Raw genomic sequence first — 14,815 nt, 5'->3', positions numbered from 1 at the left:
GATTATTAAAGAGGCTGAATATTTTTCCATGTTCTGTACTTGTTGCATTTCCTCTTTTGTGAATCGAATCTTTGTGGTTGGTGTATTTTTAATTTTTTCTTTCCTCCTCAAAACCCCTTCCTGTGGTGCCGAAGAGAGAGAGGACGTAGTAATGACAGCAACAGAGCAAGTGAATCAATTCTCCTGGCCCAGTGTCGTGGAGGCAGAGTTCCACCTGCCAGGATCTATCCCACCTTGTGCCAACCACTGACCTTTGTATAAAGTGCTTTAAACTCAGCTCCTCTTCCTGTTTATCATGGTACTGGGCCTAGTGTAGTGAATAAAACAGATGAAAATCTTCCAAAAACTCAATTGCAGACCCAGTGAGGACAATTCCTTTGACTCAGAGGCCTCCCAAGTACTGGTCTGCTCACTTCCTACTTCTCCCCTTCCCCTCACTTCTCTGTCCTCCACCTTACCTCCAAAATCTTTCTTCCAGCCCCCAGTTAATTTCTTTACCATTAAGGCGAATCCATGAACACTTTTCCCTGGAAACCTTGTTCTTCCTGGGTGCATTCATGGTGGTGTTTTGTTTTTGTTTTTGTTTTTCTTCTTCTTCTGTTTAGACCTTTCATCTGGGAATGTTTCTCTAAAGATCTATTCCGGGGAGTTAGTGGTGTGTGAAACTGTTATCAGCTACTATACTGACATGGAAGAAATTGGGAATTTATTGTCCAATGCTGCAAATCCTGTGGAGTTCATGTGTCAGGTAAGGATGTTGAAAGGAAACCTGAGTTTTCTGGGCACGTAGTTCCTTTTCATTTTTTAATTAAAAATTTTTAAAAAATGTTTTTAGTTATTTTTGAGAGAGAGAGTGAGAGCACGCATGAGCAGGGGAGGGGCAGAGAGAGACACACACACAAAATTCAAAGCAGACTCCCAAGTTCTCAGCTGTCAGCACAGAGCCCGACGTGGGGCTCGAACTCACAAATCGTGAGATCATGACCTGAGCTGAAGTCAGATGCTTAACTGACTGAGCCACCCAGGCACCCCTGGGTGTGTAGTTTCTGCTCATGGTTCTTCAGCTTCTAACCTGCTGGATGGGAGATAGCTGGGGTTAAAGTCTGACCTTCTTCCCTTTTGTGTTCAGGCCTTTAAAATTGTGCCCTACAACACAGAGACCCTTGATAAACTGCTAACTGAGTCTCTGAAGAACAATATCCCTGCGAGTGGATTGCACCTCTTTGGAATTAACCAACTGGAAGAAGAAGATATGATGACAAGTAAGTCAAAAGGTCAAACCTCAGGAAACCAGCCGTGGGTTGACTCCACTCTGTTGATTTCAGCATCCAGTCAGCCTGTGCTCAAACCTCGCTGGTTCCCTCCCTGCAGCTCATCCTTGGGGAATGATTCCTTCACTGGCTAGCTGGTCTTCCAAATTGTCAATCTGCATACCTCCACCCCTTGCTAAAAACCCTTTGTGGTCCCATTGGCCTTCAGATCAAGTTCAAACTCCTTAACATGTTTGCAAGCACTTCCCAAGGGGTTCCTGCTGCATTTCTGCCCTTATCTCTCTCCACTCTATCCCTTGGCTCTGCTCTACGGAAAGTATGAGCTTCTTTCACCTAATGAAAATTCTGCCCTGCCTCTTGCCAACTCAACTTATGGGAATACAGTTTCTTCCTCTCCTCATTGGTTACCGTTCACCTGGTGGCCCTCTGTTCTCCCCCCCTGCAGCGGCTTAGGTAGCACTTCCTCAGGAAGACCTTCCCGAACCTTTGGCAGGGTGTTCCATCTAGGTGCCAGGGGCTCCCCTGGCATGTCAGCTGTCCTCTGTGCTAGTTCTCCTCAGCTGTGTCTGTCTTCTCTGCTAGGCTGTCAGCTCAGTGAGGGCAGAGGCAGTGCCTGGGTGGCTAATTAAAGGCTCAAAACATTTGTTCAGTGAGGGAGGAACAGTCTTGTGTGCACGTGTGACATGAACTGCTTGTGTGGCGATGGTCACTGGCCAGTTGGACAGGGTGCCTGTTAGGGTGCTTCTGTGGACACCACTCTTCCATCATGTGGCCCAGTAGAACCCAGTTACCCTCTACCTGTGTCTGACCCTTCTTTCTATCTATCTATCTGTCTGTCTGTCTATCTATCTATCTATCTATCACTATTGGGTTTAGAAATCAATTTTTATGGGGTGCCTGGGTGGCTCAGTTGGTTGAGTGTCTGACTTTGGCTCAGGTCTTGATCTCACGGTTTGTGAGTTCAAGCCCTGCATTGGGCTCTGTGCTGATACCACGGGGCCTGGAGTCCACTTCAGATTCTGTGTATCCCTCTCTCTCTGCCCCTCCCCTGCCCCTGCTCACACTCTGTGTCTCTCCGTCTTTCAAAAAGAAATAAACATTGAGAAAAAAAAGAAATCAATTTTTATGAAAACAAACAAAAGAAAGATTGGTCCCCAACTCCACAACACAAACTGTCTATTTTCTTGGTAGAGTTTAACTTGCTGCATCCAGATATTAGTAGGTGGAGGGGGTCATAGGGATCCAGTGACCTACAGGAATACTTTGTTTCCCATGAATCAGAGGGTTAATGGACATCCTGCAGTTCAGGTGTATTAATACCAACATTCAAAACCTGTCCTAAACAAAGAACTCACTGAATACCCTCTTATTAATCCTCTCAGCCCTTTTGAGATAGTTTGGGAATATCTCCTCATTCAAAACTAAGGGCCATGGAAAGGCTAATTAACATACCTAGGATTACTTGGCATACTTTATGAAATTTGGAGTAAGAGCTAAGAAGATGGACTTCTCTTTTTTAATCAGCACGAAGAAATTGTGTTAAAGTGCTATGAAATTTGCAGAGAAGGTCAAAACCAGATTCCCGTTGTACTTTGTAGCTGCTGCTTAAGCCTTTAGAAGATCAGCATATTTTGAATTAGTATTATTTTTCAGGATTCTTTGATCCTTTTAGAGAAAAAAGGTAGGATATTAACTGTTAGATTTGCAAATTAATTAACATGTTTCTTCTGTCATCTGAGGGCATATAATCTTCAGTGGTACCTCAAAGGAAGCTGCCAGATGTTAGGTCAGTCAGCCAAGAACTATTGATTGAGTGCCTGCTGGATGCCATGGTAGGCTTCCCAGCTTTGTGTCTATGAATAAGGGTGCCTCTGCCTTCATTTTCATTTGTCCATTGTTTTCCTTAACAATTATTCAGATCAGAGGGACGAGGAGCTGCCCACCTTGTTGCATTTTGCTGCGAAGTATGGACTGAAGAACCTCACTGCCTTGTTGCTCACCTGCCCAGGAGCCCTACAGGCATACAGTGTGGCAAACAAGCATGGCCACTACCCCAACACCATTGCTGAGAAACATGGCTTCAGAGACCTGCGGCAGTTCATCGATGAGTATGTGGTAAGGTCAACGCGGGGGAGGCCCCAGGAATGGAAATGGACTGTGTGGTCCAAGGGCTGCCTTTGCACTCGAGACATGGTTGGATTTCATCTCTAGCAGGGGCTCATGTGCCTCTTCTCTGGCGGGGCCAGTGTGTGTGGAACTGAGCCCTGGAGTCATATGGACCTGAGTCCACATTCCTGTGCCAACACTTGTCAGCCACAGTGGATGACATGGACAGATCATGTATACTCTCTCTTTTAGTGTCCTAAGATGCAGAAGGAAGGTAACACCAGTCCTACTCATAGGGTTGTTTTCAGGATAAAAGGAAATAATGTATGTAAAGCACTGAGGTCTACCCTCAAAGAATTTACAGAGACATTCAGAGAGTGAATCTGCTAGAGGTTGATGCTGATCCCTCTTCTTCCACCTCCAAGGCACTTTGATGGGATGCTCCCAGCTGCCTCTCCCACTGTCAGGTCCCACTGTGAACTGTTAGGATTGGTTTCTTCCTTAGCAGAGACCACAACAAAGCTCTGCACTTGATGCTTTGGGGAGGCCACCTGTGAGGACCCACCTTATGCCAATGGCCTGTCTCTCTTTCTGAGCCTCTGTCTGTCTAAGAGACATAGGCCCTGTTTATTTGCTCATCTGGTTTTAGACCCCCAGGTCCTCCTTGATCACTGACTTCTGGGTCCTTCTTTGAGTGTAATCTCATCCATGCCTGGGCCTTATTCCATGCCCCAATATTGCTTCTCTTGTCTTGGAGGCCCCTACCTTTCCTGACTGGACCCTTTTCTGATTTTCCTTCATTTTCATGAGTCACAGCTGGGACTCTCAGGCTCTCTCGTGGGGCTGTGACCTCAAAAGGAACAACAAAGACAATCTAGTCTTACTCTCTGTCTCCATACAGAGGTGAGCCTACACCTCCCCAGAAACTTAATTCTGTGCTCAGTATTTGACAGTTTTCAGGTCAGTGACTCACTGAGGCATGTATGGGGGCTCTCCACAGTTTGGGAGTGATTAAGTACGTTGAATGAGTGGAATAGCATGAGTGCCCATTTGGGGCACGGTCTACATAAATAAGGCTAAAAGGTGTTTGCAGTCCAGGACTGTTTACTTGGCTTTCCTTTGAAGTCACAAATGTATCAAATGCAGGGTTTCATTTCCATGCCAACAGTTTTTATTGGGGACATACTGTGTTCATAGTCATAACTACTGTTTATTGAATTTATTTGATTGGCAAAAGGCAGTGTTTCATTTAATCATCACCACAATCCTTTGAAGTTGGCAGTATTGTTATCTCTCTTTAATAAATGAGGAGAAGGGCTTAGCAAGGCAGAGTAATTGTGCCAGGGTCACACTCTAGTAAGGGTGGAGATGGGATGCAAACCTAGTTTGATGCTAATTCCGGGGCTTGTTATTCTAGTCTGTGTAACAGGGAAGTTTTGAGATGCCTTTTCAGTTCGCACTGAAATTCATCTGATTCACATTTCTCCAATCTTAGCTCTCCGACCAAAAATCACCTTCAGCCGATGCATCTTCAGCATTGCTACCAAGAGGTTGCCTCCGTGTGTTGTTTATGACCTCTAAGAACTGTCCTGTTTCCTCTTTCCACCACATCAAAACCAAATGCCAGACCTTGAGTCTCTACCACTTCCCAGCTGTCACCTGGGCTACTCCTTAGGTCTCATCAGGAAACGAACACATTGTGTCAATAGCAGATTAGCTCTCTTGGGGTAGTGATGATGAAAACGAGGATTTTTGCGGGTTGGTGCTGAAATAGGATTGTGAAACATCAAAGTTTCTTACCAGGAAAGTTGTGTGGAGGTTTCAGGGAAGCCAGTTTTCCGGCTTCACCACCACCTACAGGCAGAATGACGAGGGCCGCCTGTCCGACTGCAGGGCACTTCATCCAAGACCACCTCTTGTGTCGGGCACACAGGGTAGAAAACCAAGGGAGGTACCTCAGAGCAGCCTGCTAGAAGGGACAGGGACGAGGCCCTGAGCATCTGAGGGACGTCTGACTGCATGCTAGCTCAAGGACATCTTAGCTGCAGCCCTGCTTAGCCCATCTGGATTTCCATCTGGCTGGTCAGCAAGAGTGACACCCTTGGGTGTCACTTGCTTCCCTAAGTAGAAACCAGGGTGTAGTAGAAAGGTCAGAAGGTAGGATTGCACAGCCCTGAGTAAGGCACTGGGTTTTTCTGAGCTGTGTTTTTCTCATCTTTGAACTAGGGAATATTACAAGTTTCTCAAGCCGTTGTGGAAGGGATGGCATGAGGGAATGTATAGGCAAACACCCAGCATCGTACCTGACCCGTAATAGGTGCTCACGAGAAAGTCTTTAATTTGTTTCCTGTGGATACATGCATCTCATCGGATGCTTAATGACAGTCTCTTGTGTGCATGACTCTGCTTCGTGTTGGGAGAAGATAGAAAGATTAAAACAAAAAATATAAAACAAACAGAAGAAGGCTTGGAGCCTGGCCTCCACGAGCTTTCAGGCTGGTGGGAAATACAGACACACAGCTGAGCCCTGGCCCATGTGCACCTTTACTCTGCCTGTCACGAGCCCCTGAGGGCCTAACTGTCCCCAGAGGGCCAGGCCGTCTCAGGGTTCCCGTGACTCCCGTCTTCTCTTTCAGGAAACTGTGGACATGCTGAAGAGTCACATTAAAGAGGAACTGATGCAAGGGGAGGAGGCTGACGCCGTGTATGAGTCCATGGCCCACCTTTCCACAGACCTGCTCATGAAGTGCTCCCTCAACCCCGGCTGTGACGAGGAGCTATATGAGTCCATGGCTGCCTTTGTCCCAGCTGCCACCGAAGACCTCTGTAAGTAGCACAGCCCAGTTCTGCTTCCATCCTTCTGCTGACACACAGCTTTCTTCACTCTGGTGTGTGGTGGTGGGGGTGGGGGGAAGTCCCTCGCCTACCCCCACTCTGCCCCAAAGAGATGAAGATCCTGTTTTACACAAGTTAGATCTTGTCATCATGTGCTGTGACAAGCACAGTCCTTCTCCAGACTTCCTCCGATGTGACTGCTGAGCGACTGAAAAGTGTAGGCAAGTGCCTGGAGGTCAGAATTGATGGAGGCATCGTCTTGTGATCTGAGAGGCTCAATCAGTGGCTCTCAACCCTATCAGTCCCAACGAGCCCTTCTTATAACATTTCATAATGCTTCCCTTTAGTACCTTGACATGCCACTTATATACAATATAATCTGCCTACATATGAAAATTAAAAGAAATTTTTTTAGTTTATTTATTTATTTATTTATTTAGGGAGCAAGCACATGTGCCCGCATGAGTGAGGGGCAGAGAGAGAGGGAGAGAGAAAATCCCAAACAGGCTCTGCAGAGTCCGTGCAGAGCCCGACATGGGGCTCGATTCCACAAACCATGAGATCGTGACCTGAGCTGAAACCAACAGTCGGATGTTTAACTGACTGAGCCCCTCAGGCGCCCCATTACATATGAAAATTTAGAAATCAAATATATGCCCTAAATGAAATATAAACGAGAAGTAAAAGGAAAGGAACAGCTCAGTATGCCTGCACATGAGGACATAATGAAATAGTCAGATGCAGGCATCTACGCTCAGAATCACTACCAATGTCATGGCCTCACATGCTGACCGACCGATACGTGTCTGTTGTATGGGAGACTCGGATACCGGCAGCAATGGATTTTCCTAAGTGGTAAATGATTTTTCACACTCTCCTTTCCATTTTCATAGTAATTGAATTCCTGGAAAATTCAGTACATATCAAAACCATGCAGAAATACAAGTTGTATTTATTTATTTTTTACTTTTTTTTAACATTTTATTTTATTTTTTGAGAGAGAGAGAGAGACAGAGCACGAGCAGGGGAGGGTCAGAGAGAGAGAGAGACACACACACACAAACACAGAATCCAGAGCAGGCTCCAGGCTCTGAGCTGTCAGCACAGAGCCCGATATGGGGTTAGTTTCCAGGCTCAGAAAATTATAAGCAGATTTTTTTGTTAACCCAACTTTAATGGATTAATATATAATAAACTTATTTCTAAAATATCTTTAGGACAGGATTTTTCCTGTAAGTTGCTTAACAAATTTTGCCTAGTTTTTGGTTACCTTAATTTTTTTTCCCAGTAACAACGGTAATACATTCTTATAAAATTTGAAACAAAATAAAGATGTATAACTGAGTTATTAAAAGTCCATATGACTCTACCCCAAGCACTCCTAATAGTTTGGGATACTTGTCTATATTTTTCTTTGTACCTGCCGATATTAAATTGAGAAATATACACACATAAATATATAGATATGTACAAATGCACATATATGTGTAAATACATGTCATAAGCAGGTTTTTTTTTTTTAACCTATATGTGTGTCTAGTGAAATATTTAGAAGTCATGAGGCGCACAAATCACTCCATTGCCCATGACAGCCCTGTACACTGCAGGGTGTCTACGTCTTTCTCCCTTCTGCTAAATTCCAGTACAGTAGTCCCCCCTTATCTGATATTTCACTTATTTCACTTTCCCCAGTTTCCCATGAGCAGCTGTGGCCCAGAAGCAGATGATCCTCCTTCTGACATAGGCTCAGAAGGTAGATGGTAGCCTAATGCTACGTCAGTGCGTACGTCATTTATCTTATCAAGTAGTGTTTTATCATCTCCTGTCATCGCCAGAAGGGTTCGTTCCATAAAATATTTTGAGGGAGAGAGAAACCATGTTCACCTAACTCTTATTATGCTATATTGTCACAATTGTTCTCTTTTATTACTAGTTATAGTTGTTAATCTCTTACTATAATTGATAAGTTGAACTTTATTATAGGTATGTGTGTATGTAGGGAAAGTATACTGTGTATACACACACACACACACACACACACACACACACACACACACACACATAGGGTTTGGTACTATCTGTGGTTTCAGGTATCTGCTTCTTGGAAGGTATCTCTGAGGATAAGGGGCACTAATATAGTGTCCCTGCATCATGATGACAACCTAAAACCCCCTCTTAGATTTTCCAAACCTCCCCTAGAGGGCAGTGTTACTGCCCTTGAGACTCACTGGTCTAAATAATGTTGGACTTCAAAGCAGTATTTTTTTTTTTTCACATTTATTCATTTTTGAGGATGAGAGAGACAGAGTATGAGCGGGAGAGGGGCAGAGAGAGAGAGAAAGGGAGACACAGAATTCGAAGCAGGCTCCAGGCTCCGAGCCATCAGCACAGGGCCTGACATGGGACTTGAATTCATGGACTGATGAGCTAAAGTCGGACACTCAACCAACTGAGCCACCCAGGCGCCCCAGCCCTGGACTTCAAAGCAGTATTGAAGCAGGACAACATGCAAGGGGCCCTCAACGAGCTTTCTTAATATGTTACTACCATTTGCTATCAAAGGCTAAGCAGTCTGAAACACTGCCTAAAGCTTACCTTCCTTCCTTCTGGTCTATTTAATAGATTCAAGAAAGGCAAGGAGCACCTGGGTGGCTCAGTTGGTTAAGTGACCGCCTCTTGATTTTGGCTCAGGTCATGATCTCATGGTGTGTGGGTCAAGTTCCATGTTGGGTTCTGCAGAACCTGCTTAGGATTCTCTCTCTCCCCCTCTCTCTCTGCCCCTCCCCTGCTTCCGTGCACACACACGGTTTTTTTTTTTTTTTTTTTTTTTATCTCTCTCAAAATAAATAAACTTAAAAAAAGAAAGAAAGAAAGGCAGAACAAATTCCTATCAGTGTATCAGCTTTATTGATGGAGGGCTTCTGGAATGGGCTAGATCGAGTATTGCCAACCTTTAGTCTGAGAAGAAGACAGGGGAAGTGACCCTGAGTTTCCCACTCATGAACAGAAAAGCGGGTGCCAAGAAGGTGCCTTAGAGTAGGGGATGTGGACAGGTCGGTGGCCAGAGGCAGACCCTGATGCCAGCAGGGCCTTTGACAAGGCACCCCCAGCACCTGGAAGCTGTGGTCCAGTCGTTACTAGGTGCTTGGTAGTTAGAATGGCTGCCCCTTGTGGGGTGCAGCAAGAATGAGGGAAAGCTCAGTAGAAGCTCCCTTCCTACGCCTAACTGAGAGGCCTGGAAGTGCTGATAGAAGCTCTTGCCGAATGAGCCATGACCCAGCAGAGGGGCGAGGAGAGAAGGCATCACCCCCACATCCACATCCTCTATCTCACTGAATCCTTAAAGCCGCATAAGGATGTTTTGATTAACTTGCACTTTACAAATGAGAAAACTGAGCTCAGAGAGGTTAAGCAACTTTCCCAAAGTCTCACACCTAATAAGCGATAGAACTCACATTTGAGCTCAAATCTGTCTCTAGGATCGTAGTCTTTATTTTCTGTCTGAATTTTCCATCTAATGCCATAAATTTTAGTCCTAGTTTCTTCTAAAGAAGCCATCTAGCAGCTACAGCCATTGCCCCAATGTCAGCTCACCAAACAAATGTCAGCTCACCTCTGGTACCCTCTGCACATGTACATCCATCTGTCTCTCCATGGCCACAACAAGCATTTCTGGAACATCTACTGGAACATGTTTTAGCTACTTGCCTCTTCTTCTGGGTGTTGGGGAGACAAGAGGGGCCAACACACAGTCCTTTCCAGTATGGAACAGAGACCCATTCACACAGAACATTTGGAGGAAAACCAATGCCTACTTGGGAAGCCAGAGATTGTGTATATCAGGTCTGCCTGTGTCCTTGTTATGGGGCAATTGAACAGTTAACGAGTCCCCCACTTAACTAGCAGTTTAGTGTTGACAGAGAGCCTTAACACCTGTTATCCCCCTGGATGCTCCAACACAAGAAATCTCACACCAGCAGAAAGCTGCAGGGGATGCTAAAGGCAGCCACAGCAGGAACAGTGAACCTCTCCAGCACTGCCCAAGGCAGCGGAGTGCTCTGGGACTAGTCTGCTTTGTGGCCCTTGGCCACTTGTAAAGTTACATGGGTCAGGGGGATTCTGGTTGCCCTGGAGCTAGAAGGAGGCCACTAATACAATAGGCTGGCTGTAGAATTTGGCTGCTTTGTGGGTGGGGAAAGGAAACCCACTGTATTTTTCATTTGCCAGATCACATAAGCTCTGAATTTTCTGATTCTAGACATGATTTGGTTTGTGTTTCTGTCTTTGTGGTTTAATTTTGAGAAGGACCACTTACCTGCTGGCCCACAAGGAGCCGCACTGGGAAGAAACCATTCATTTATTACCAGTGACTTGCTAGGAGAGAAAGCGGTTTAGTTCATAAACAAGCAGGACAAACATAAATCTAACATGCGTATTTGCAATAGCACCCAGCACAGTGATAAGGTGTACCATCCGACAGCCCTTTCAGACAAACAGACTGCTTTTATCTCATCTGTTATTTCGTCCCATCGTCCTTGGGCTTGGTGGGTAGAATTACCTCCATTTCACAGGGGAGAAAACTGAGGCTCCAAGATTTAGTAGCCTACTTAAATCCCGTGGAGGGAGAACTGGGTCAGGACTCTGGGTCAGTACATTCCCGGGGACAAGTCTGTCTGCCCCCCAACTGGGATAGAGGACTCTCCTGGCCTGCCCTTCTTCTAGGATCTGCATTTGCCAGCCCCAGAAGGGACACTGAGACAGAAGGGACATGGAGCTATTTCTAAATGTCTAAGTAGCCGAGTTTATCAGTGCCCCACCTTTGTTACCATTCAACCCTAGAAGCTGAAAGTGAATGTATTAAGGACTGTGGGCTGTGTTCATTCAGTCACAGGACAAGCAGTATGGAGTGAAGGCTTTCTTTGGAGGTCATCAACGGTGTTGGGACAAATCTGCCTCTTTCTGACTTGAGTTTTGGAAAAGGGATAGTATCATTACTAACTCCTTCTCCAAAAGGAACCCAAACAACCACTAAGTAGGAAGTTCGTGAGGGAGACTCGCCGTGTTGAATGAAGTGGGGCAGGGGAGTGATGTTGGCTTCTGACCCTGAGATTTTATGATTCCACTCCTGACTCTCCTTCCCTGGAATTGCCTGGGTGTACACGCGTGCTCACACACACACTCACACCCCTCACACTCATGGTCTTTAGTTTAGCTATGCTGCCACCAGGTGGTAACTGCATGCCTTTGATATCAGATATTCAACTTTGCTCCCAATACTCCTGAGAATTTTTTGTTCGAGACAGAATTAAACCATCAGTTTCCTAACTTTACCATATAAGAAATAAATATTTCTATTAAGGGTAAGCTTATGCAAACACTAAATAGAAATGAAGGCACATCTCTCTTGGGTGTTTTCTCTATCACCCAATCTTTTTCTCAGTTCTTTTGCCGCTGTCCTTGCCTTCAGAGAATGACACTGTAGTCCTAGTGTTGCTCTGACTTAGGTAATACATTTCATATGGAAAGCCTCTCCCAGGGACTGGTCACCTCCCGGAGACTCTGGGTTCTAAAGCTTTGGGAGCCATTCCTGAGAGGCCCTTGTCCATTTGTTTCCAACACGATCTGCTTGTGGATTTAACTCTGCTTAAAAGTCTCAGAGGCTCAGACGCCTTGGTGGCTCAGTCAGTGGTTAAGCATCCAACTTCAGCTCAGGTCATGATCTCACGGTTTGTGAATTCAAGCCCCGCATTGGGCTTTCTGCTGTCAGCTCAGAGCCTGCTTTGGATCCTCTGTCTTCCTCTGTCTCTGCCCCTCCCCTGCTCGCCCTCTCTCTCTCTCAAAAATAAACATTTAAAAAAATGTTTTTAATTTAAAAATTAGAAAAAAATACATGTTAAAAAGAAAAATCTCAGAGACTCGTCTTCTATTAGGAGAAAAGAGCCAAAAGAGAAAGGCAAATATCTTGAGAGTGGAAACCATAAACTCATATGAGTCTGTAATCCCTTCTAGAAGGCTGTTCTGCTTCAGGTGACTCCTGTGTTACACTCTTCTCTCGTGCCTCTGCTCCCTCTGCCTGGTTCTGTGGCTCAAATTTGTGTATGGTGCAGAGCGGACTCAACCCCAGCTAACTTGCTGCCTTCCCTTAGCAACCTCCTTGCTAGCTGGCATGTTTGTACAGGTCACCTCCATCTGTGACCCTGTCTGTGATCTGGGTCCCCTCCGAGCCGGGGCCTTGCAGCCCAGCCAGGGAAGCTCTGAGCCCAGCTGAAGGACCATTTGTAAGCAAAGCTGTTAAGTTACCGATTTGCTTCTGGAACATGCTGCCTCTCCTCCCTGCACCTTTTTCTCTCAGGAGTCTTCCTTCCTGACTTTACTGAGACTGCCATCCTCCTGTTAATCCATCTAGGAAAGACTGGCTGGGAGCCAAGAAATGCCTTGTGGGCAGTGGGGCTAGGGTAAGTCATGGGGCCTTACCAGCAAGAAGCTCATTCAGGGTAGGGCTGGTGCTGTGCTGTTGAGGGCTGAAAGTGACCCAGTGGGGCAAAGGGAGGCTCAAGGCACTTCCTGACTTCTGTGGCTTTTGGTTCCTCCAGATGTACAGGAACTGTGTCAGGGATGTAGGCACTTAGTGAAAGCATGTGGATTGAGACTTTTAAAAGCAAAGAAGATAAAAATCCCCACCACCAGCAGTGACCTTGCTCCCCTCTGGACCTGTATAGCCGTGCTTCACACTCTCCTGGGGCCACTGCAACCACATCGTTCTGCACCCTGGTTTGTGTATATGCTTCTCTGATGACCTGCTCCTACCTCAGTTTAGGAAGCATGTGTCATCCATAATGATGTGCACAATAGGTGCTCAACTATTTCTTGAATTTGAGAGTACCAGAAAATAGAAAGTCATCCCGGATTTGGTGGGGTGGAGTGGTTGATATTCCAGTGCAAAGACCTTTCCTGATAGGTGCTAGCGACACATCTATTAGACGTCCCTGAGCGCGGACATCTCCGGCAGTAGTGACTCCTCCGGCACTCGGGGCTGCCTTTCTTTTCATGTCTCCTCTACATTAGCTCATGCGGTTCCTGCTGCCTGGATCGCCCTTCTCTTTTCTCAGCGTGGAAAATGCCCAGATTCCTTCACTAAGCCCAGATACCTTCGTGTTCATATTCATGTGTTTATGCCTCATTAATTTGTCCATTCACACATTCCTTCATTCAACAATATTAATCAAACCTCTCATGTGATTAAGTCACCGTGTCAGGTGGCAGAGAGTCAATAAACAAGACGGCATGATCTCTGCCTCCTAGAGCCCTCCTTCTAGCAAGAGAGCTGAATATTAAATAAAAATGCCACATAACTAAATATATAACTACAAAACCATGACAGTGCCATGGAGGAAAAGGACACGGTGCCCCAAGAGGGCAGCTATGGATGTGGAGAATGAGGGGAGGAGGGCGTGTGGTACCCACCGCATCCCACTGTGAACTCATCTCGTAGACTGATTCCTGCCCTGCAGAGGGTCTGTGTGCTTGCCAGGAGTGCTGCAAGGAGGCACTTGTCTGCATAAGAAATCCGTGAGACTTGTTGCTGCCTAACCCTTGCATCCTTAGCCCCTTCATTTTCTTTTCTTTAATGTTTATTTATCTATTTTGAGAGAGAAAGAACGAGTGGGGGAGGGATAGAGAGAGAGAAGGAGAGAGAGAATCCCAAGCAAACTCCATGCCACCAGCGCAGAGCCCGGTGCAGGGCTCGAACTCCTGAGCCGTGAGATCATGACCTGAGCTGAAATCAAGAGTCGGATGCTCAACCGACCAAGCCACCCGGGTGCCCCAGCCCCTTCGTTTCATTGCCCACCTCTCCTTAGCTGCTGTAATTTCGGATTGCCACTTTCCTTTTCTCTGTCTCTCTCTCAGTCTGTGTGTGTGTGTGTGTGTGTGTGTGTGTGTGTGTGTGTGTGTGTCTCCCTCCTTTCCATCACTTCTCCATTAAGGTATGGGGAGATTGGACCGCCCTACAGACATGGCCAATGAAAGCACTTGATCCCACCTGAGTGCATACGGAGCACACCGGGCTTCAGGTCATCAGATGCTTTACCACGCTGCTCCTTGCTCTAAGGGTCTGTTTTGGCTATAAGAATACTTGCTGGAGAAAAAAAAAAATTACTTTTGGACCACTTTCAGGGTTTGAGAGCCTTTCCAGAAGAATAGCCTCTTAGTATCTGACATTTTACTGTATTAGATTCTCAGATTAGGTTTTATATTAAATTAGCAACACATAATCCAGATAGAGTTTCCACTGCAGCTAAGCGATCTAGATTTATGTCCCCTGAGGAGTATCGTATGGGCTTCTTTGAAAATTCATTATTTTTCTTGACTCATTCCTTAATTAAGTGGCTGCCTAGGCTTTCTCTCATCTGTTCAAGCTTCTTTCTTCCCAGGAATGGGTTCTTTCTGATTGATTCCCTAAATGAAGTACAGTGTAACTCTACAGCTGGCTCTTCCCTGAGGACCGTGGCCCCTGAGTCTTCTTGTTTTATGTTTTTTTCTTTTTTGTCTCTGCTGAAATGAAAGCACTTTGCACTTTCTCCTTAGACCCGCAGGTCTCAGGG

At 45.8% G+C, this 14,815-nt stretch overlaps 1 protein-coding gene across 1 annotated transcript in view; it reads left to right on the top strand.

Annotated features, from left to right (window-relative positions):
- The window catches only part of PIK3AP1 (phosphoinositide-3-kinase adaptor protein 1), a 117,625-nt gene that overhangs the window by 62,593 nt on the left and 40,217 nt on the right, over positions 1 to 14,815 (top strand). The window contains exons 5-8 of the mRNA XM_019458975.2: positions 606 to 748; positions 1,130 to 1,262; positions 3,190 to 3,386; positions 6,014 to 6,203. Of these exons, the coding sequence (XP_019314520.2) occupies positions 606 to 748; positions 1,130 to 1,262; positions 3,190 to 3,386; positions 6,014 to 6,203 (663 nt within the window). The remainder of the gene's footprint in view (positions 1 to 605; positions 749 to 1,129; positions 1,263 to 3,189; positions 3,387 to 6,013; positions 6,204 to 14,815) is intronic.

This window comes from Panthera pardus, unplaced genomic scaffold (assembly GCF_024362965.1).
Source record: "Panthera pardus isolate Hobbes unplaced genomic scaffold, ASM2436296v1 HiC_scaffold_22, whole genome shotgun sequence".
Classification (NCBI taxonomy): Eukaryota; Metazoa; Chordata; class Mammalia; order Carnivora; family Felidae; genus Panthera; species Panthera pardus.
Note: the sequence above shows the minus strand (reverse complement) of the source record. Positions and strands in the feature narration are given on the sequence as shown.